The 22,570-nt window shown below is 45.1% G+C and overlaps 3 protein-coding genes across 3 annotated transcripts; all 3 read right to left on the reverse strand.

Moving 5' to 3' along the window:
• Positions 1–18,464: 18,464 nt before the first annotated feature.
• LOC137376920 (S-antigen protein-like) lies at positions 18,465–19,361 on the reverse strand. The gene has a single exon (XM_068045875.1). The coding sequence runs from the start codon at positions 19,359–19,361 to the stop codon at positions 18,465–18,467; it is 897 nt and encodes a 298-aa protein (XP_067901976.1).
• A 1,066-nt stretch (positions 19,362–20,427) lies between these two features.
• Positions 20,428–20,871, reverse strand: LOC137376921 (immunoglobulin G-binding protein A-like). The gene has a single exon (XM_068045876.1). The coding sequence runs from the start codon at positions 20,869–20,871 to the stop codon at positions 20,428–20,430; it is 444 nt and encodes a 147-aa protein (XP_067901977.1).
• Positions 20,872–20,882: 11 nt separating this feature from the next.
• Positions 20,883–22,079, reverse strand: LOC137376923 (S-antigen protein-like). Its single transcript, XM_068045877.1, has one exon. The coding sequence runs from the start codon at positions 22,077–22,079 to the stop codon at positions 20,883–20,885; it is 1,197 nt and encodes a 398-aa protein (XP_067901978.1).
• Positions 22,080–22,570: the final 491 nt, after the last annotated feature.

Raw genomic sequence — 22,570 nt, forward strand, 5'->3', positions numbered from 1 at the left:
TTAGCTGTGGTTCGAGCAGCTATTCATACCCTGAAACACTGTGGCACAGTGAATTAATGCAGCACTCTAAAGGGCAGCCCTTTACTCAGCCAAGACTGCCCATTAACGGAATGGGGAAAGCAAGAAAAAACATTTATCCAACAGTATTTCAGAAAAATTAGTTCTTATGCACAGAGGGGACTATAAATCAATCTGGCTTTTAATTTATGTGTCAGTCGTGGCTCAGTGGGTAACACTCTTATTTCTGAATCGTTGTAGGTTCCACTCTGCAGACTTGAGCACAAAAATCTAGGCTGACAAGAACACAAGGAATAGGAGCAGAAGTAGACCATATGGCCCATCGAGTCTGCTCCGCCATTCAATACGATCATGGCTGATCTTGGGCTTCAATTCCACTTTTGTGCCCGCTCCCCATATTCCTTGATACTCCCAGTCCAGTACTGAGGGAGTGCTGCACTGTCACAGGTGCCATCTCCTGGATGAGACCTTAAACCTAGGCCCTGCTTGCCCTCTCGGGGGGATTTAAAAAAGGCCAGGGCACTCTCTTGAAGAGCAGGGGAGTTCTCTCCAGTGCCTTGGCTAATATTTATTTCTCAGCCAATATCAGTGAAGCAGATTATCTGGTCGTTACCACCTTGCAGTTTGTGGGAGCTTGCTGTGCATAAATTAGCTGCCAGGTTTCCTACATAACAGTGACTACACTTCAAAAGGTACTTCATTGACTTGTAATGCATTTTGGGACATCCTGAAAGGTTGTGAAAGGTGCTATATAACTGCAAGTCTTTCTTTCTTTAAGCTCTGAGTTACGGATTGTGAGATAGCAGAAGCACATGCTCTGAAAGGAAATTGATCCCAGCGCTGAATGATATTTTGATCTGATGTATGATTTTTTGCTGGCACATTCTCAGTCTTGCCCCTCCCATGGGACCTCAACTATCAGGAGATCACGTGCGCAGTACATGATTTTTCTAGCCATTTACTTTAACTGGATGGAAAGCTGGCCGATTCTGCTAGCATGATTTTACGATATGCATCACTAGTGGGCAAGATTCTGCACGAGAGGGATATTTAAGCTGTGGAGCTGGTCATTTGACATCAACATAATTGATCAAGTGCAGTTTCTACAAATTATTATATTAAAAATATTGTATCTACATCTACTTCCCATCAACTTTTCCGACTATTTATTTTACTTATTATAATGAAAATTATTTATAATTAAAATTGCCTATGTAAACTTGTCACGCTCTAACTACATTCTTCCTATCAGTGGTGGGACTTTATTCTGTATCCAATCTCTTCACTCTGCATTGCATAGAAGCTTCTACACTCCAAACATCTGTTTTTCTTTGCTTCTCAAACCATTGTAAGTTTTTTTAAATTTTATTTTAGAGATACAGCACTGAAACAGGCTGTTCGGGCCTCCCTGTCTGTGCTGACCAACAACCACCCATTTATTCTAACCCTACAGTAATCCCATATTCCCTACCACTTACCCACACTAGGGACAATTTACAATGGCCAATTTACCTATCACCTGCAGGTCTTTGGCAGTGGGAGGAAACCGGAGGACCCGGTGAAAATCCACGCGGTCACAGGGAGAACTTGCAAACTCCGCACAGAATCGAAGCCGGGTCCCTGGAGCTGTGAGGCTGCGGTGCTAACCACTGCGCCACTGTGCCGCCCAAGTTGTGCTATTTAATGATATAAAATCAAAGTAATATTGACTTCTCTGACCCTGTCTCAGCTCATCTGTTGCAGAAACCCTCGCCTCAATCTTTGTTACCTCTAGACTCAACTATTCCAATGCTCTCCTGATCAGCTTCTCAATTTTCTCCCAACATAAATTTGAAATCATCCAAAACTCTGCTGTCGGTGTCCTAACTTGCACAAAGTCCCCTTCACCTTATCATCCCTGTGCTCACTGACCTACATTGGCTCCTGGACTGGCAACACCTCCATTTTTAAATTCTTATTTTTGTGCTCAAATCCCTCCACGTCTTCATCCCTCAGCTCTACAACTCTCCAAGATCTCTGTGCTCTTCCAATTCTCCCTTCTTGTGCAATCCGGATTTCCATTGGCGGCTGTGGCATCAGTTGCCTCGCCCCAAAGCTCTGGAATTCCCTCCCTGAACCTCTCCACCTCTTTCTCCTCCTTTAAGCTTCTCTTTAAAATCTGCCTTTGAGACTCAGCTTTTTGGTCACCTGTCTTAATAGCTCTTTATACGGCTCAATGTCAAATATTGCCTGATCACGCTCCTGTGGAGCACCTTGGGATGTTTTGCTATGTTGAAGGCGCTATATAAAAGCAAGTTGTTGTTGATTATTGTAAAAGAAAATAAGGACAGGATATATGATTTTGAAATGGTGACTGATTTATGTTGGCATACCATTGACCCTTGCCCTCTAACCCTGCTTCACCTGAAGACTACATTTGGTCTTGCTTCTATGTCTACCATGCTAGCTAGGAATATAGAATTGGGTTTTGTTAATGTTATTTCGTGCCTTAAGATCAAGATAATGAAACTGTATGCAGCTCAAATCCTCAATGCTTTTGAAGAAGAGGGAGGAATCAGAGGGGAGAAAATTGTCAGGAAAGGGACATAAATGGTTAAAAGTGAATGTTAGAAAGAAAAAAGATATATGGAGAAGTTGTGATATAATTCAGCCAAAACTGAGCTATAAAAAGCTTTTAGATTGTAAGGAGGGGAGGAATACTTGGGGAATTAATGGCTTAGATTTTGCAATCGGTGGCAAAGCAAGGTTGCTCACTGCTGACTTTGAAGAAAGCTGCTCACAATGATCTAGCAGTCTCTGGGACTGGATTTCCTCTTTCCCGATGCCAGTTTAAATCTGACATCAAGTCCAGGGGATCTCTGGGCATGCAGCTGCAGTGATGTCAGCAAGCAGGTAAACAGCCAATCACACTGAAGTATTCTCATAGACAGCAAAGCAGGAAGTTAAAAGTAATTAATTCTTTCACTTTTAATTTACATTTTCAAATAGCGACGCAAATGATAATGATTAAGATAGAAGCTAAAATAAAGATAAACTTTAAATTTTTTGTTATTTTAAAAATATGTGGAATTTTTATCATAATGGAGAGATTTAACATTCCACAAATATGAAGTTAGCTTTACAGGACCAGTGAGTGTGTTTAGCATTAATTATGAAGATAGTACACTGTTAAAAATCCAGTCACACCTCATTCAACAAGATGCAATTTTTTCGAGGGTTTTTAGGGTTAGTGACATGAATAGTGTAAAAGGGAAAGATTCTGTCAATTGACTGAATGCTTTGAAATTATAATCCAGGGGAACCTCAACAGTACACTCTCTGGATCAATGTAGAATCACTGACATCAACTTCTGGATTTCCGTGTTATTCTGCACATGAGCAGACTCCAGAGGTTGCTGTGAATTTCAGTGGAGTAATGACCATTAATGCTGACAGTTTCACCTTCAATACTACTGCAATATTTGGGCCAATGAGTTCCATCGTTTACAAGTCCCGGAAAATAATGTCACTCTAATATTGGTGCCCATGGGATCCAGGGCAATTTGGCAAATTGGATCCAAAATTGGCTTAGTGGCAGGAGGCAGAGGGTGATGGTCGAGGGTTGTTTTTTTGATCGGAAGCCTGTGACCAGTGGTGTACCACAAGGATCGGTGCTGGGTCCCTTGCTGTTTGTAGTGTACATTAATGATTTAGACCTGAATAATAGGAGGTATGATCAGTAAGTTCGCAGATGACATGAAAATTGGTGGTGTCGCAAATAGTGAGGAGGAAAGCCTTAGATTACAGGATGATATAGATGGGTTGGTAAGATGGGCAGAGCAATAGCAGATGGAATTTAATCCTGAGAGGTGTGAGGTGATGCATTTTGGGAGGACTAACAAGGCAAGGGAACATACAATGGATGGTAGGACCCTAGGAAGTACAGAGGGTCAGAGGGACCTTGGTGTACTTGTCCATAGATCACTGAAGGCAGCAGCACAGGTAGATAAGGTGGTTAGAAAGGCATATGGGATACTTGCCTTTATTAGCCGAGGCATTGAATATAAGAGCAGGGAGGTTATGATGGAGCTGTATACAATGCTAGTTAGGCCACAGCTGGAGTACTGTGTACAGTTCTGGGCACCACACTATATGAAGGATGTGATTGCACTGGAGAGAGTGCAGAGGAGATTCACCAGGATGTTGCCTGGGCTGGAGCATTTCAGCTATGAAGAGAGACTGAAAAGGTTAGGGTTGTTTTCCTTAGAGCAGTGAAGGCTGACAAGGGGCATGATTGAGGTATACAAAAGTATGAGGGGCACTGATAGGTTAGATAGGAAGAAACTTTTTCCCTTAGCGGAGGTGTCAATAACCAGGGGGCATAGATTTAAGGTAAGGAGCAGGAGGATTAGAGGGGATTTGAGGAAAAAAAATTCACTCAGAGGGTGGTTGGAATCTGGAACACACTGCCTGAAGAGGTGGCAGAGGCAGGAACCCTCACAACATTTAAGAAGTATTTAGATGAGCACTTCGAAACTCCATAGCATACAAGGCTATGGGCCAAGTGCTGGAAAATGGGATTAGAATAGTTAGGTGCTTGATGGCCGGCACAGACACGATGGGCTGAAGGGTCTGTTTCTGTGTTGTATAACTCTATGACTCTATGACACTTTCAGTTTTAATTCCAAGAGATTGGTATATGTGACCCAGCTTCAAATTTTTATCCTTCTAAGTCAGGGTACGGTGATTTAATGGTTATGCTACTGGACTGGTAATCCAGAGGCCTCAACTAATAATCCAGAGAACACAAGTTCAAATCCCACTGTGAGCAGTTTGAGAATTTGATTTAAGCTTAAGGAATCTGTAAATAAAAAGGTTGGTATCAGTAAAAGTGACCATGAAGCTGTGGGATTGTCGTAAAAACCCGACTAATCCCTGAGGGAAAGAAGCCTTACTCAATGTGGCCAATTAGTGACTCCAATCCCATACCAATGGCATTGGCTCCGAAATGGCCAAGCAAGCCACTTATTTGTAGAAGAAGAATCCTCCACCACCACCTTTGCAGGGCAACCAGAGAATTCCCAAATCCAAAGAATGAATAAAGACATTAGGCTCTCATATCCCAGCAGTAGAATTGTAGAGTCATGGTATAGGAACAGGAGGAGGCAATTAATCCCTCAAGCCCATTCCACCATTCAGTGAGATTATGGCTGATCTGTGACCTAACTCTATATACTCAAGTTTGCCCCATATCCCTTAATACCATTGGCTAATGAAAATCTATCCATCTCAGATTTAAAATTAGCAAATTACCTGGCACCAATTGCAGTTTGTGAAGAGAGTTCCAAGCTTTTATCACCCTTTGCATGAAGAAGTGTTACCTAATTTCACTCCTGAAAGGTCTGGCTCTATTTTTTAGGCTATGTCCCCAGGTCCTAGACTCCCTAACTAGCGGAAATATCTGCCTTATCGGTTCCTCATGAAATATTATGTGATATAGTGAGTCCAAGTTATTCATGTCAACTTCAGGAGGTGACTTGCAAACCAGCGCCTGTATGGAAATCGCTGCAATAGGTGGGATTGAGCTGATTTGAACACATGGGCAAACGTGGATAGATGAAGTTAAGATACAGATCAGCCATGATATCGCTGAATAGAGGAACAGGTTCAAGAGGCTGAATGACCTCCTTCTATCACTATGACAATACAGCCAGGATACCGAGCACAAAGCTAAGGCCCAGGCTCACAAATAACAGATGGCCTGCTGTATCTCAGGAGATGTAAGAGGCTTGAAATTATTATCTTGGTGACACATAAGTCAATTTGTTGTTCCCATGGCATCTTCACAAGAGTTGTAATTGACAGCAGGTCATTTCTGCTGCCCTGTCATTCTATCTTGGGTTGACAGCTGACTGGTTTTGCACAGGGCATTTAAGAATCTCTGCTTGCTGCCAGTTCACTGTTTTAACTGGTACAACCAGGACTGCGCTAGGTAAAAATGTGTTCCGACTGCTTCAACATTAATAAAAATATGGAGAAGGACTAAAGAAAGAGTTTGCATTTACACAGCACATTCCACAACTTCAGGATGTTCCAAAGCACTTTGGCATAGAAGTTCACCTCAAGGTGTAGCACAAAACGGGTGGTATTGGATCAGCTGCCCGTTTGACACGGTGCCAGATATTTAGTTCCACAACAGCTTACATTTACATAGCGCCTTTAACATGGTAAAACATCCCAAGGCATTTCATAAGAACAATATCCAAATAATAATCATTGTTGTAATGTAGAAAACACAGCAGCCAATTTGTGCACAGTGATGGTTGTTTTTCCAACTGCAGGAAGGTATATACTGAGGTTCCCAGGGGTTGACGTTAGGACCCCCACTTTTCTTGATCTATATTAATGGCTCAGGGGGCAGGTTGTTCAACCTTGCCCGTCTAAGAGCGAAGTCCAAAGTACGAAAAGTCCTCATCAGAGAACTCCTCTTTGCTGACGATGCTGCTTTAACATCTCACACTGAAGAGTGCCTGCAGAGTCTCATCGACAGGTTTGCGTCTGCCTGCAATGAATTTGGCCTAACCATCAGCCTCAAGAAAACGAACATCATGGGGCAGGACGTCAGAAATGCTCCATCCATCAATATTGGCGACCACGCTCTGGAAGTGGTTCAAGAGTTCACCTACCTAGGCTCAACTATCACCAGTAACCTGTCTCTAGATGCAGAAATCAACAAGCGCATGGGTAAGACTTCCACTGCTATGTCCAGACTGGCCAAGAGAGTGTGGGAAAATGGCGCACTGACACGGAACACAAAAGTCCGAGTGTATCAGGCCTGTGTCCTCAGTACCTTGCTCTACGGCAGCGAGGCCTGGACAACGTATGCCAGCCAAGAGCGACGTCTCAATTCATTCCATCTTCGCTGCCTTCGGAGAATACTTGGCATCAGGTGGCAGGACTATATCTCCAACACAGAAGTCCTTGAAGCGGCCAACACCCCCAGCTTATACACACTACTGAGTCAGCGGCGCTTGAGATGGCTTGGCCATGTGAGCCGCATGGAAGATGGCAGGATCCCCAAAGACACATTGTACAGCGAGCTCGCCACTGGTATCAGACCCACCGGCCGTCCATGTCTCCGCTATAAAGACATCTGCAAACGCGACATGAAATCGTGTGACATTGATCACAAGTCGTGGGAGTCAGTTGCCAGCATTCGCCAGAGCTGGCGGGCAGCCATAAAGACAGGGCTAAATTGTGGCGAGTCGAAGAGACTTAGTCGTTGGCAGGAAAAAAGACAGAGGCGCAAGGGGAGAGCCAACTGTGCAACAGCCCCAACAAACAAATTTCTCTGCAGCACCTGTGGAAGAGCCTGTCACTCCAGAATTGGCCTTTATAGCCACTCCAGGCGCTGCTTCACAAACCACTGACCACCTCCAGGCGCGTATCCATTGTCTTTCGAGATAAGGAGGCCCAAAAGAAAAGAAAGAATTAATGGCTTAAACTGGGTGCACAGGGCGCAATTTCAAAATTTGCGGATGATACAAAACTTGAAAGTATTATGAACAGTGAGGAGGATAGTATTAAATTTTAAAGGGACATCGACAGGCTGGTGGAATGGGCAGACAAGTGGTTTATTAAATTTAATGCAAAAAAGTGTGAAATGATTCATTTTGGTAGGAAGAACGAGGAGGGACAACATAAATTAAAAGGTACAATCCTAATGGGGGTGCAGGAGCAGAGGGACCTGGGGATATATAAGCACAAATCATTGAAAGTGGCAGGACAGGTTGAGGAAGTGGTTAATAAAGCATACGGGATCCTGGGCTTTAAAAACAGAGGCAAAGAGCACAAAAGCAAGGACGTTATGATAAACCTGTATAAAACACTGGTTTGGCCTCAACTAGAGTATCGCACCCAGTTCTGGGCACCATACTTTAGGAAGGATCTGACGGCATTAGAGAGGATGCAGAAAAGATTCATGAGAATGGTATCAGGGATGAGGAACTTCAGTTACGTGGATAGATTGGAGAAGTTGGGGTTGTCTCCTTGGAAAAAAGACAGTGAAGAGGAAATTTGATAGAGATGTTCAAAATCATGAGGGGTCTGGACAGGATAGATAGGGGAAAACTGTTCCCATTGACGGAAGGGTTGGGAACCAGAGGACACCAATTTAAGGTGAATGACAGAAAAACCAAAGGTGAGATGAGGAAAAATGTTTTTACCCAGTGAGTGGTTAGGATCTGGAATGCACAGCCTGAGTGTGTGGTGGAGGCAGATTCAATCAAGGCTTTCAAAAGAGAATTGGATAATTAATTATCTGAAGAGAAAAAAATTGCGGTGTATAGGGAAAAGACAAGGAGTGGGACTAAATGAGTTGCACTTGCAGAGAGCTGGCATAAACGCAAAGGGCTGAATGGCTTCTTCTATGCTGTAACCATTCTATGATTCCATGATTCTAAGCTCAAACAGCAATGTGATAATGACCAGATAATATTGTTTATGTGTTGGTTGAGGGGTAAATATTGGACAGGACACTGGGGAGAACTTCTCTATTCTTTTACGTCCTGAGAAGGCAGAAGGAAGCATCGGTTTAACATTTCATCCAAAAGGTGGAACCTCTGACAGTGCAGCACTCTCTCAGTACTTCACAGGGTATGTAGGTCTAGATGGTTTGCTCGAACTCTCTGGTGCGGGACTTGAACCCACCACCTTCTGAGCCACAGCTAGCACAGAAATAAAAAACTGCTGCAGACTGAATAAAACTTTTCACTGCCAATTGATGATTGGCAGCAATTTTTGAACCCTGGTTGTGTGGTGAAAAACTGAGCAGATAGCAAAGTGGTAAATTGCCACCAGGAAATCTACCTTTATTTGCAGGTGTATCACCATTAAATTAAATAGAAGAGGATCACAGAGATACATATGGATGCAAAAGACCTTTTGACCCATCATTCTATAAAAGTATATGGTCTTTTCATCACCACATCTAACTAAGCTCGTAAATACTTAAGTAATTTTTTTTTTCTGCTCTCCTGCCTGGATCCCATCTTAGGTACTAGTCACCCCTACTGCGAAGCCATGCTTCCTGGCATCAATCCTGATTCTGCCTTTTATCAATTTGTACTTTGTTTAGGAGGAATTTATTTACACAGAGAGTGCTACCACATGGAATGGTTGATGTCGATGGCGTTGACATATTTAAGGGGAGGATTATATATGAACAGGAGGAGGCCATTTGTTGAGTTCTGATGAAAGGTCATTGATATGAAACGTTGGGTTGGATTTTACCAGCTCTTTGGTGATGGGGTGGTAGGCAGGAGGACTCATAAAATGGCGGCAGAAGGTGACGGGAGAGGAACCCAACGTCTCCTATCGCCATGGGATATTATCAATGGCAACGAAGGCAACAGCGTGGCTGCCCACTGATTGGAGGTGGGCGGCTACTTAAACCAATTAATTATCCAATTAATGGCCAATCTCCGCCCCCCTCCCCCACCGGCACTTCACCAGCGTTGCGACGGTAAACTGTGATGGCCTCCCAGCAGGTTCCTGGGCAAGGGATTTCCTTTATGGCTGCTCCATGGAGGTGCCCCTCTTCTCCCCACGCCTCCCCCCCCCCACCACCCAGGTGGCAATGGCCACCACCACAGCTCTGGCACTGCTGCTGGAGGGCTCACGCCTCTGATTGCCACGCACGCCTGCCTGGCTCCAGTTCATAGAATAAAAAATCCTCACCTGGCTTTCGAGGGCACATCAACATGGAGGCGCCCTGTTCTACCTGCAGCCTCAGCAGTGTCCACCTCTATCAGTGGCACTGCCGAGAGTACCGAGCTGCCGCCCCTCTGATTGGGCCAGCAGGTATTAGAGGCGGACTGACGTCCTTGATTGGATGGCGGTCCTTTTAATTGGCCACTGCCAGTAATATCCCACCTGGGGTCCGCACAGGTTCAGGACCCACTGTTGTTCCCAGCATTAGGACAACCTGGGACTTGACAGAATTCTCTCTCCACAGATGCTGACAGACCTGCTGAGTATTTCCAGTATTTTCAGATTTCCAGCTTGCGCAGTATTTTGCTTTTGTAGTTGTGCAGTTCATGTTGTTTATGAAGACTTTCAAAAATAATTTTATAAGGTAGCATATAATAGACTTGTGAGCAAAATGGAATCCATTGAATTAAAGGGCAGTGGCTGCATGGATGTGCAATTGGCTGAAGGCTGAAAGCAGCATTGGTGTTTTTCAGACTGGTGGAAGATAGACAGAGGTGCTCCCCATGGGTCAGAATTTGGACCACTGCTCTTTCTGGTATATATTAATGACCTGGACTTGTGTATACAGGGCTATTTTCAAAATTTGCAGAAAACATGAAACTCAGAAATGTAGTAAACGGTGAGGTGTACAGTAACAGACTTCAGGAGGACTTAAATTTGGGAAATGGGCAGACACATGGCAGATAAGGTTTCATGCAGAGAAGTGTAAAGTGAAACATTTTGATGGGAAGAATGAGAAAAGGCAATATAAACTAAATGGTGAAATATTAAAGTGAGTGCAGGGACAGAGAGACTTGGGGGTGTATGTATGTGTTCAAAATCATAAAGGGTTCTGATAGAGTAAATAAGAAGAAACTTTTCCCAGTGCCAGAAGGTTCAACAACAAGAGAATACAGATTTAAAGTGATTGGCAAAAGAACCAGAGATGATATGAAGAAACATGTTTTACACAGCAAACTGTTGTCATTTGCAATGCACTGCGTGAAATAAGGTAGAAGCATATTCAGTAATACGTTTCAAAAGTCAATTGAATCAATACTGCAAGGGGAAAATTTTGCAGAGCTATGGATAAAGAGCAGGGAGAGTGGGACTAATTGGATAGCTCTTTCAAATAGCCGGCACAGTCACCTTGGGTTGATTGGCCTCCTTCTGTGTTGTATGATTCTATGATTCTAATTCTTCTCTTAACCTTCTCTGCTGTAAGGAGAACAACCCCAGCTTCTCCTATCTCTCCACATAATTGAAGTCCCTCAACCCATGTACCATTCCAGTAAGTGTCCCTATGCACCCTATCAAAGACCTGAACATCCTTCCAGAAGTGTGGGGCCCAGAATTGAACACAATAACTTGGCTTTACTTTGTGAATAGATTCAATGATTTGATACTTGGTCACTCATAATCTATCACTGTCAGCCTCTTCCCCCAAGCCAGTTCAACCCCGACTATGATTCTTTTTCTCTGCAGTCGGTGTGTAATTCTTGCCACCTTCTTCAGGAAATGCAATCAAGATGAGATCAGAAAGCTACAGCTTGAGTCTTTGTCGAAGATTTTGAGGTCATTAATATCCTATAAAATGTGTCATTGTGCATTTCATTGATAAGATCAATGCTGAAAAGAAGCAAGCTTGCAAATTAACAATGCAGCATTTGAATTCAGTCAATGTTGGAGTCAACATCGCCAATGGTTGAGCAAAGGGAGTAGAAAATGGGAAAGAAGACATCTGGAATTAGCCATAGTTAGTAAATACAAGCATCAATTTTCCTTAAGATAACCACTACACTACCGTACCAGTTCTGTAGGATAATTTAGTATATAACAGGGGGGGGGGTCTAATTTTGCCAAAGGATTGTGACATCTTAACTACTCCTTTCAGAAATCTGAATTTTGTCTTACTTTCGGAATGTTCTTCTTTGAAGAGTTTTATGTCAGAAGGAAATATGGGCTTAGCAGAAATGGAGTTGCTCTGGAATATTATATCCCTGTTCGAAGATATACCACCTGCAGCTTTAAGTGGTTAAACACACCGCAATGAACCATTTCAAATGAAATTGTGGAGCACACACGCCTTGGAATCAGCATTGATTGGGGGAGAGGAAATAATTAAGGAATGAAAAGTTGAGAACGCCATATGTCACTTCAAGTGAACCTGTTTCAATGTATGCTTTGCACTATTACTACTGCAGAATGCATATTTTCCAACTCAGATGTCATTTACTGTTCATTGAAAAATTGACTCACCAGTTTCAACGGCATGTCGATGCACTTTAATAATTGATTTTTAAAAAGAGAGCGGAGGGACAGAAATGTTCAGGGAGTCGGTGAGGTGACATTGAGAGCTGAGTTGAAGGTGGAAAAAAGAAAGGCACAAAGTCAGCTTTGTAGAAAAAATGTATTTTTGTACTGAAAGTAATCAGGTTGCTGGAGCTGAGTCATAAGTAAGCATAAAAGGTAGGGAAGTCAGTCATTGGAAGAAGCTGAAGCAAAGGAAAGATAATGTGCTCGAACGCTTAGCTGGGTGGAATCTGCCCTTAAAATGTCAGGTTTTTGAAGTTATAATGAGAAGTAACCATGCCTTCCTTACAGAATGTTCTAGCCAGCTCCCTATAATCTGGCTGCCAGTACTGAGCTGCTAAATGTAAGATCAGAATGAAAGGTCCTGTCTTCTTACAAAACAGTTCTGTTGTGTAGGAATAAATGGGTGTAACAGATGTGTTACTGATCACGGAGTCAACTGCAATTGTCTTCATGGTAGTGGTATCAAAATTACTGATCGAGACATTGGCGAGATAATAATATGTTCCCATAACATTTATATAGTGCCTTTCACATCCTCAGAACATCCAAAAAATGCTGCACAGCAAATTAAGTAAATTTGTAATGTAATTACTATTGTAATGTAGGAAACATGGCAGCCAATTTTCACACTGCAAGCTCCCTCAAACAGCAGTGATTAATGGCCAGACCATTTGTTTTTAGTACTGTTGCTTGAGGGATAAATATTGGTCAGGGCACTGGGGAGAAATCCCCTGCTCTTCTTCAAAGTTGACCCTCTGAGTCAGAAGGTTGTGGGTTCAATTCTGACTCTAGAGACTTGAGCACATAATTAATGCTGAGATTCCAGTGCAGTACTGAGGGAGTGCTGCACGATTGGAGGTGCCTTCTTTTGAATGCAACGTTAAACCAAGGTCCCATCTGCTCTCACAGGTGGGTGCACATAAAAGATCCCATGGCACCATTTCGAAGAAGAACAGGGGAGTTCTCCCTCGTGTCTTGGGGCCAATATTTATCCTTCAACCAACATCACTAACCCAAATTATCTGGTCATTATCACATTGCTGTTTGTGGGATCTTGCTGTGCGCAAGTTAGCTGTTGCGTTTCCCACATTACAACAGTGACTACGTTTCAAAAGCAATTCATTGATTGTAAAGCACTTTGGGACATCCTGAGGTGGTAAAAGGTATGATAGAAATGCAAGTTTCAGGTGTTTACTATTCCATAATGCAAAGCTGGGTAAAAATGGGGAGTCAGGAAGAACATCCAATCTGGGGAGATTTAATTAAGTTTAAAATAAGAGAAAACTAACAGGAGAGGTGTAATAATGTGCTTTGTGGAAGTCTATGCTCTGAAATCTCTTGCTGCCTGCTCGCTTTTAATGAAACCCCTGACTTTGACCCCTGCTGTGTACCGCCAAGTGTACATGGGGGATTACAATTAAACCCTAGAGATGATACGAAACACAGCTGAGACCCTCCCTCGCTATAATCTATCATTAGGCTTACAGAGGCTGAGAGCTTTCTCTCTCAGAACTTCTAAATCCCCACTGCTGCCCCCATCACTGTGATCCATTTCACCTGCTGCTGTCATTTACGACAAACTTTTACAAAAAATTCAGTCTCGTGATGTGGGTGATGCTGGCAAAGCTGGCATTAATTGCCCCCAGTTTCCCTTTGAGAAGGTGCTGGTGAGCTGTCTTCTTCTCACACTGTTGCAGTCCCATGCAGTGAAGGTTCTCCCACCGTGCTGTTCGGGAGGGTGTGCTGCTTTAGTAATATAAGAATATAGGAAATAGGAGCAGGAGTCGGCTATTCAACAAGATCAGGGCTGATCTTCAAACTCAACTCCATTTTTCCACCCTATCCTATGAGTTTGCAAGTTCTCCCTGTGACCGCGTGGGCTTTCGCCGGGTGCTCCGGTTTCCTCCCACAGCCAAAGACTTGCAGGTGATAGGTAAATTGACCGTTGTAAATTGCCCCTAGTGTAGGTAGGTGGTAGGGAATATGGGATTACTGTAGGGTTAGTATAAATGGGTGGTTGTTGGTCGGCACAGACTCAGTGGGCCGAAGGGCCTGTTTCAGTGCTGTATCTATAAATAAATAAATAAGTCCCCATATCTCTTGATTCCCATAGAGTCCAGACATCCATTGATTTCAGCCTTGAATATACTCTATGGCTGAACATCCACAGCCCTCTGGGATGAAGAATTTCAAAGATTCACAACGTTCTGAGTGAAGAAATTACTCCTCACATCAGTGCTAAATGGCTGACCCCTTATCTTGAGAATATGACTCCTGGTTCAATAGCCTGCAGCCAGGAGGCAACAGTCTCTCAGAAGTTTGTATGATTCAATGAAATCACCTCTCATTCTTCTGGACTCCCAGGAATATAGACCCATTCCACTCAAGGTCTCCTCATATCCTCTCATTACATGAAATAATCTAATGAACCTTCGTTGCACCCTCTCTAAGGCAACTATAACCTTCCTTAGCGACAGAGGCCAAAAGCGATCTTAAAAGGAGATTTGCTAACCTGGAATACTTAGCTGTTAGTCAGGCATGTCTTGTAGCCAGGTCTCAGTGGTACCTACAAAATTGTACTACCCTTTAATGTAAATTTGAATTTCTAATTGAATTGTTTTATTTTATGTTATGTGTGTTTGTGTGCAGGATTATTATACCCATGTTAATCTCCATTCGTCCCTTTGTTACAAGAGGTTTTATTTTTTGTACTCAGAACTTAGAATTCTGTGCGCTCCAAAAACTGAGAAAAGGATTTTTGCTCATTAGAAGACACCTGCAAATAGTTGGAATTCCTGCAATGTTTTGAAAGGAAGTTCATAACAAAAGTTGAACTTTGTGGGTGCTTTGAAAGGAAGTTGAACTTGTACAAGGACAGGAAAGCCAGCAATTTCAAGGAAACCACAGGGGTTTGGTCTTCCTCAGAGTAACTTTTTTTTTGAAGGACAATGGACACTTTGTCTGGACATGTGACCATGTTCAGGAAGGTTTGTTTTATCACTTTGGACCCTTTAAAAAGCCAGTGTGTGGACAAAGATCAGGCTTTTGAAATCTTTGCTTTGACCTGCCTGGAGCAAGAGAGGAAGACCCAAACTAAAAGACCTCTCTCTGTAAAGGAATCCTACATCTCTTGAGAAGAATCCTTGCATCCAGTGTGGTTCCTGCTGCCTCCTGTGTTTTGGGAGATCCTGAAATTTCAAGAAAACTTCTACTGCTAGACTGCCACTTCAAAATCCAAGCAGACCTGTTGCTACACCCCTGATGGGAGACCTATGTGATGACTTCTGCAGTTAAATTGCCATGAACACCTACCCATCACAGACTATTCATCAACCTTGCTTGGAGAGACTGTGAGTAGCATCCAACTATTCAACTCTGGGACAACTCACCGTACCAAAAACATCATACCAGAATGTGATAAACTCAATTATTTTCTATTATTCCTTCTGTTCCTGAGAAGCAGCTGTAAACCAAAATCCTTTTTTCCTGGTTGACCGTTTGGTTTTGAATGTATATGTGTGTGTCAATGAGGGTTAAGGAATTAAGGTGTTTTTCATATATCGAGATTGATCTCATTAATAGTTAAGACCTATTATTTATTTTCTAATAGTTGATGTTGTTATTGAAAGAAACGTGGTTTCTGTGGGACAAATAGAGTGTCCAATTTGGCTATTCTTTGGTAAGTGGCAAAAGTATCTTGATATGTTGCGACCTGTGGAGTAGTGGGACTGAATTAACAGTGCATTACTTCCGCCTGGTCATAACACTATATGTCTTGACTTTTGGTGCTGGAGTTTCAAAGTGCATTGGGAGCGAGCAAGGGGACAAGCGTGAAATGAAAATTGTGCTCTTGGATCCCAATGCCTCCAGAACATGTTGTAATTTTCAAAGAAAGGCTTGACAGGGCGGTGGGTGGGTTTGGCTGGGTGGTGGTGAGTGATTGAGGGATGTTGCGAGCCAGGAACAGGCACTGCCTGTTAAGTTCCTTGATAGCTTGTTAACGGGCTGGGAATGGCCCGAAGGAAATTTTCAAAGAGGCGAGTGGGAGGAGCGAAAGGTCCGGTGCATGTAATTGATTAACTGTCGGGAGTCATTGTTTGATGTCAATAATTATTTTTATTCTTTCATGGGATTTGGGCATCACTGGCAAGGCCAGCATTTGTTGCCCTTCCTTAATTGCCCTTGACAAGTGAATGGCTTGCTAGGCCATTTCAGAGGGCAGTTAAGAGTCAACAACATTGCTGTGGGTCTGGAGTCACATGTAGGCGAGACCAGGTAAGGACCAGATTTCCTTCCCTGAAGGACACGAGTGAACCAGATGGGTTTTTTGACAATCGATAGGAGGTTCATGGAACCATTCCTGAGACTAGCTTTTAGTTCCAGATTTGAATGAATTAATTAATTAATTGAATTTAAATTCCACCAGCTGCCTTCCAACCTTCCTTCCTTCCAACCTTTCTTCCTTTCATCCTTCCTTCCTTCCATCCTTGTTCCGACCTTCCTTCCATCCATCCTTCCTTCCCTCCTTCCTTCCTTCCGTCCTTCCTTCCTTCATTCCATCCGTCCTTCTTTCCATCCTTCCATCTGTCCTTCCTTCCGAACTTCCTTCCCTCCTTCCTTCCTTCCATCCTTCCTTGCTTCGTTCTGTCCTTCCTTCCTTCCTTCCATACTTTCTTGGGTCCATCCTTCCTCTCCTCCGTCCTTCCATCCTTCCTTCCGTCCTTTCGTCCTTCCATCCTTCCTTCCCTCCATCCTTCCATCCTTCCTTCCGTCCTTTCGTCCTTCCATCCTTCTGTCCGTCCTTCCTTCCCTCCGTCCTTCCTTCCAACCTTCCTTCCGTCCTTCCTTCCCTCTGTCCTTCTTTCCAACCTTCCTTCCGTCCTTTCTTCCTTCCATCCTTCCGTCCATTCGTCCTTCCTTCCATCCTTCCATCATTCCTTCCTGTCATCCGTCATTCCTTCCTTCCCTCCGTCCTTCAGTCCTTCCTTCCGTCCGTCCTTCCTTCCCTCCTTCCATCCATCGTTCCTTCCGTCCTTCTGTCCATCCTTCCATTCTTCCTTCCCTCCCTCCTTCCTTCCATCCTTCCATTCTTCCTTGCTTCCGTCCATCGGTCCTTCTGTCCCTCCTTCCCTCCGTCCTTCCGTCCTTCCGTCCTTCATTCCTTTCCTCCTTCCGTCCGTCCTTTCGTCCTTCCTTCCTTCCAAGCATTCTTCCTTCCATCCCTCCTTCCTTCATTCCTTCCTTCCTTCATTCTGTCCTTCCTTCTGTACTTCCTTCCCTCCATCCTTCCATCTGTCCTTCCTTCTTTCCATCCTTCCATCCGTCCTTCCTTCTGCCCGTCCTTCGTCCCTCCTTCCGTCCTTTCATCCTTTCTTCCTTCCATCCTTCCTTGTGTCGATCCTTCCATCCTTCCCTCCAATCTTTCCTCCTTCCGTCCTTCCTTCCTCCCGTCCTTCCTTCTGTCCTTGCTTCCTTCCTTCCCTCCGTCCTTCTTTCCTTCCCTCCTTCCTTACATCTGTCCTTCCTTCTTTCTGTCCATCCGTCCTTCCTTCCTTCCTTCCTTCCCTCATTATGTCCTTCCTTTCGTCCTTCCTTCCTTCCTTCCGTCCTTCCTTCCTTGCTTCTGTCTTTATTTCCTTCCTTCCTCCTTTCCTACTTCTTTCCTTCCTTCCTTTCTTCCATCCTTCCTTCCATCCTTCCATCCCTCCGTCCTTCCTTCCTTCCGTCCTTCTGTCCTTCCTTCCGTTCTTCCGTTCTTCCTCCCTTCCTTCCTTCCCTCCATCATTCCTTCCTTCCTTCCTACCATCCTTTCTTCCTTCCTTCCTTCCTTTTCCATCATTCCTTCATAACGTCCTTCCTTCTTTCCTTCCTTCCTTCCTTCCTTCCTTCCTTCCATCCTTCCTTCTGTCCGTCCGTCCTTCTATCCCTACTTCCTTCCGTCCTTCCATCCGTGCTTCCCACCTTCCATCCTTTCATCCTTCCTTCCTTACAACCGTCCTTCCTTCAGTCCTTCTTACCTTCCTGCCTTCCTTCCTTCATTCCGTCCTTTCTTCCGTCCTTCCTTCTGTCCTTCCTTCCTTCAGTCCTTCCTTCCATCATTCCGTACTTCCTTCCGTCCTTCCGCCTTTTGTCCTTCCTTCCTTCATTCCTTACGGCCGTCCTTCCTTCAGTCCTTTTATCCTTCCTGCTTTCCTTCCTTCATTCCGTCCTTCCTTCCATCCTTCCGTCCGTCCTTTCTTCCATCATTCCATCCTTCCTTCCTACCTTCCCTTCGTTTCCTTCCTTCCTATCCTTCCATCCGTCCTTCCTTCCTTCCGTCTTTTCGTCCTTCCATCCTTCCTTCCCTCCTTCTTTCCTTACTTCCTTTTGTCCTTCCATCTTCCATTTTTTTCCTTCCATCCTTACTTCCGTCCTTCCTTCCGAACTTCCTCTTTTCCGTCCTTCCTTCCATCTGTCCCTCCTTCCTTCCATCCATCCTTCCGTCCTTTCGTCCTTCCATCCTTCCTTCCCTCCGTCCTTCTATCCTTCCTTCCGTCCTTTCGTCCTTCCATTCTTCCGTCCGTCCTTCCTTCCCTCCGTCCTTCCTTCCAACCTTCCTTCCGTCCTTCCTTCCCTCCGTCCTTCTTTCCAACCTTCCTTCCGTCCTTTCTTCCTTCCATCCTTCCGTCCATTCTTCCTTCCTTCCATCCTTCCGTCATTCCTTCCTGTCGTCCGTCATTCCTTCCCTCCTTCCTTCCATCGTTCCTTCCGTCCTTCTGTCCATCCTTCCATTCTTCCTTCCCTCCCTCCTTCCTTCCATCCTTCCATTCTTCCTTGCTTCCGTCCATCGGTCCTTCCGTCCGTCCTTCCTTCTGTCCCTCATTCCCTCCGTCGTTCCTTCCTTCTGTCTGTCCCTCCTTCTTACCGTCCTTCCATCCTTCATTCCTTTCCTCCTTCCGTCCGTCCTTTCGTCCTTCCTTCCTTCCAAGCGTTCTTCCTTCCGTCCCTCCTTCCTTCATTCTGTCCTTCCTTCCTTCATTCTGTCCTTCCTTCCTTCCTGCCTTCCTTCTGTCCTTCCTTCCTTCCCTCCTTCCTTCCTTCCATCGTTCCTTCCATCCTTCCGTCCATCGTTCCTTCCTTCCCTCCTTTCTTTCCTCCTTCCGTCCTACCTTCCGTCCTTCTTTCCGTCCTTCCTTCTGTCCTTCCTTCCCTCCAGCCTTCCTTTCTTCCCTCCTTCCTTCCATCTGTCCTTCCTTCTTTCCATCCTTCCATCCGTCCTTCCTTCTGTCCGTCCTTCGTCCTTCCTTCCGTCCTTCCATTCTTCCTTCCTTCCGTCATTCCTTCCGTCTTTACTTCTGTCCATCCTTCCTTCCTTCGTTCCTTCCTTCCGTCCTTCCGTCCTTTCTTGTGTCCATTCTTCCTTGCTTCATTCCTTCTGTCCTTCCGTCCTTCCTTCCTTCCGTCATTCCACCCTTCTATCCTTCCTTCCTTTCATCAGTCCTTCCATCCGTGCGTCCTCCCTTCCTACCTTCCGTCCTTCCTTCTTTCCTTCCTTCATCCTTCCGTTCTTCCGTCCTTCCATCCGTCTTTCCATCCCTCCTGCCTTCCATCCGTCCTTCCATCCCTCCTTCCTTCCTTTCAACCGTCCTTGCTTCCTTCCATCCTTCCTTCCATCCTTCCATCCGTCCTTCCTTCTGTCCTTCCTTCCTTCTTTCCATCCGTCCTTCCTTCCTTTTTTCCATCCTTCCTTCCATCTATCCTTCCATCCTTCCTTCCATCTATCCTTCCATCCATTCTTCCTTCCTTACTTCCATCCTTCTTTGCGTTCTTCCTTCCGTCTGTCCTTACGTCCGTCCTTGCTTCCTTCCTTCCTCTCTTCCGTCCTTCCTTCTGTCATTCTGTCTGTTCTTCCACCCTTCCTTCCGTCCTTTCTTCCTTTCTTCCTTCCTTCCGTCGTTCTTCCTTCCGTCCTTCCATTCTTCCTTCCTTCCATCATTCCTTCCGTCTTTACTTCTGTCCTTTTTTCCATCCGTCCGTCCGTCCTTCCATCCTTCCTTCCGTCCTTCCTTCCTTCCTTTATTCCTTCCTTCCGTTCTTCCTTCCCTCCTTCCTTCCTTCCTTCCTTCCTTCCTTCCGTCCGTCTTTCCTTCCTTCCTTGCGTCTTTCATTCCTTCCGTCCTTTCAATCTTCCTTCCTTCTGGCCTTCTGTCCTTCCTGCCTTCCTTCTGTCCTTCCATCATTCCTTCCGTCCTTCATTCCTTCGTTCCTTCGTTCCGTCCTTCCTTCCTTCCTTCCTTCCATCCTTCCTTCCTTCCGTCCGTCCTATCTTCCTTCCGTCCTTCCTTCCGACAGTCTTTCCTCCCTTCCGTCCTTTCTTCTTTCATTTCATCCGTCCTTCCTTCCATCCTTCCTTCCTTCTGTTCTTCCGTCCTTCCATCCTTCCTTCCTTCTGTCATTCCTTCCATCCTTCCTTCTCGCCTTCCTTCCTTCTGTTCTTCCTTTGTTCCTTCCATCCTTTCTTCCATCCATTCTTCCTTCCTTCCTACTGTCCGTCCGTCCTTCCTTCCATCCTTCCGTCCTTACTTCCATCCTTCCGTCCTTCCTTCCTTCTGTCCATCCTTCCTTCTGTTCTTCCGTCCTTCCATCCTTCCTTCCTTCTGTCATTCCTTCCGTCCTTCCTTCTCGCCTTCCTTCCTTCTGTTCTTCCTTCGTTCCTTCCATCCTTTCTTCCATCCATTCTTCCTTCCTTCCTACTGTCCGTCCGTCCTTCCTTCCTTCATTCCATCCTTCCTTCTTTCCGTCCTTCCTTCCTTCGTTCCTTCCTTCCATCCTTCCGTCCTTCATTCCATCTGACATTCCTTCGTTTGTTCCGTCCGTCCTAACTTCCTTCCATCCTTCCTTCCTTCCATCCATTCAACGTTCCGTCCTTCCTCCTTTCTGTCCTTCGTTCCATCCATCCTTCTGTCCTTCCTCCTTCCTTCCATCCGTCTTTCCTTCCATCCTTGCTTCCTTCCTTCTGTCCATTCTTCCGTCCTTCCTTCCGTCTTTCCGTCCCTCCTTCCTTCCATCCTTCCTTCCATCCCTCCTTCCTTCCTTTCAACCGTCTGTGCTTCCTTCCGTCCTTCCTTCCATCCTTCCACCCTTCCTTCCGTCCTTTCTTCCTTCCTTCCGTCGTTCATCCTTCCGTCCTTCCATTCTTCCTTCCTTCCGTCATTCCTTCTGTCTTTACTTCTGTCCTTCCTTCCTTCCTTCTGTCCATCCTTCCTTCCTTCGTTCCTTCCTTCCGTCCTTCCGTCCTTTCTTCTGTCCATTCTTCCTTGCTTTGTTCCTTCTGTCCTTCCATCCGTCATTCCACCCTTCTGTCCTTCCTTCCTTTCATCGTTCCTTCCATCCGTGCGTCCTTCCTTCCTACCTTCCATCCTTCCTTCTTTCCTTCCTTCATCCTTCCTTCCTTCCTTCCGTTCTTCCGTCCTTCCTTCCGTCTTTCCGTCCCTCCTGCCTTCCATCCATCCTTCCATCCCTCCTTCCTTCCTTTCAACCGTCCTTGCTTCCTTCCGTCCTTCCTTCCATCCTTCTATCCGTCCTTCCTTCCGTCCTTCCTTCCTTCTTTCCATCCGTCCTTCCTTCCTTCTTTCCATCCTTCGTTCCTTCCTTCCGTCCTTCCTTCCATCTATCCTTCCATCCATCCTTCCTTCCTTACTTCCATCCTTCCTTCCTTCCGTCCGTCCTTCCTTCCTGTCTTCCTTCCATCCTTCTTTGCGTTCTTCCTTCCGTCTGTCCTTACGTCCGTCCTTGCTTCCTTCCTTCCTTTCTTCCTTCCTTCCATCCATCCCTCCTTCCTTCCATCCTTCCGTCCTTCCTTCCTTCCTCTCTTCCGTCCTTCCTTCTGTCATTCTGTCTGTTCTTCCACCCTTCCTTCCGTCCTTTCTTCCTTTCTTCCTTCCTTCCATCGTTCTTCCTTCCGTTCTTCCATTCTTCCTTCCTTCCGTCATTCCTTCCGTCTTTACTTCTGTCCTTCCTTTCTTCCTTCTGTCCATCCTTCCTTCCTTCATTCCTTCCTTCCTTCCATCCTTCCGTACTTTCTTCTGTCCATTCTTCCTTGCTTCGTTCCTTCTGTCCTTCCGTCCTTCCTTCCTTCCATCATTTCTCCCTTCCGCCCTTCCTTCCTTTCGTCATTCCTTCCATCCGTGCGTCCTTCCTTCCTACCTTCCGTCCTTCCTTCTTTCCTTCCTTCATCCTTCCTTCCTTCCTTCCGTCCCTCCTTCCGTCCTTCCTTCCTTCCGTCTGTCTTGCCTTCCTTCCGTCCTTCACTCTGTCCTTACTTACTTCCGTCTTTTCTCCATTCCGTCCTTTCTTTTTCATTCCATCCTTCCTTCCTTCTGTCCTTCCTTCCTTCCTTCCATACTTCCTTCATTCCTTCCTTCCTTCTTCCATCCTTCCTTCCGTCCGACATTCCAACATTCCTTCCGTCCTTCGTCCCTTCTGTCCTTCCTCCTTTCCTTCCTTCTGTCCTTCCTTCCGTCCTGTC

This window comes from Heterodontus francisci, chromosome 14 (genome assembly GCF_036365525.1).
Source record: "Heterodontus francisci isolate sHetFra1 chromosome 14, sHetFra1.hap1, whole genome shotgun sequence".
Classification (NCBI taxonomy): Eukaryota; Metazoa; Chordata; class Chondrichthyes; order Heterodontiformes; family Heterodontidae; genus Heterodontus; species Heterodontus francisci.

What these genes read in the sequence shown, in the direction of transcription:
- LOC137376920 (XM_068045875.1), bottom strand. Translation starts at nt 19,361, where the DNA reads ATGGAAGGACGGAAGGAAGGACGAAGGACGGACAGAAGGAAGGACGGA.
- LOC137376921 (XM_068045876.1), bottom strand. Translation starts at nt 20,871, where the DNA reads ATGGAAGGAAGGAACGAAGGAAGGAAGGACGGAAAGAAGGAAGGATGG.
- LOC137376923 (XM_068045877.1), bottom strand. Translation starts at nt 22,079, where the DNA reads ATGGACAGAAGGAAGAAAGGAAGGACAGAAGTAAAGACGGAAGGAATG.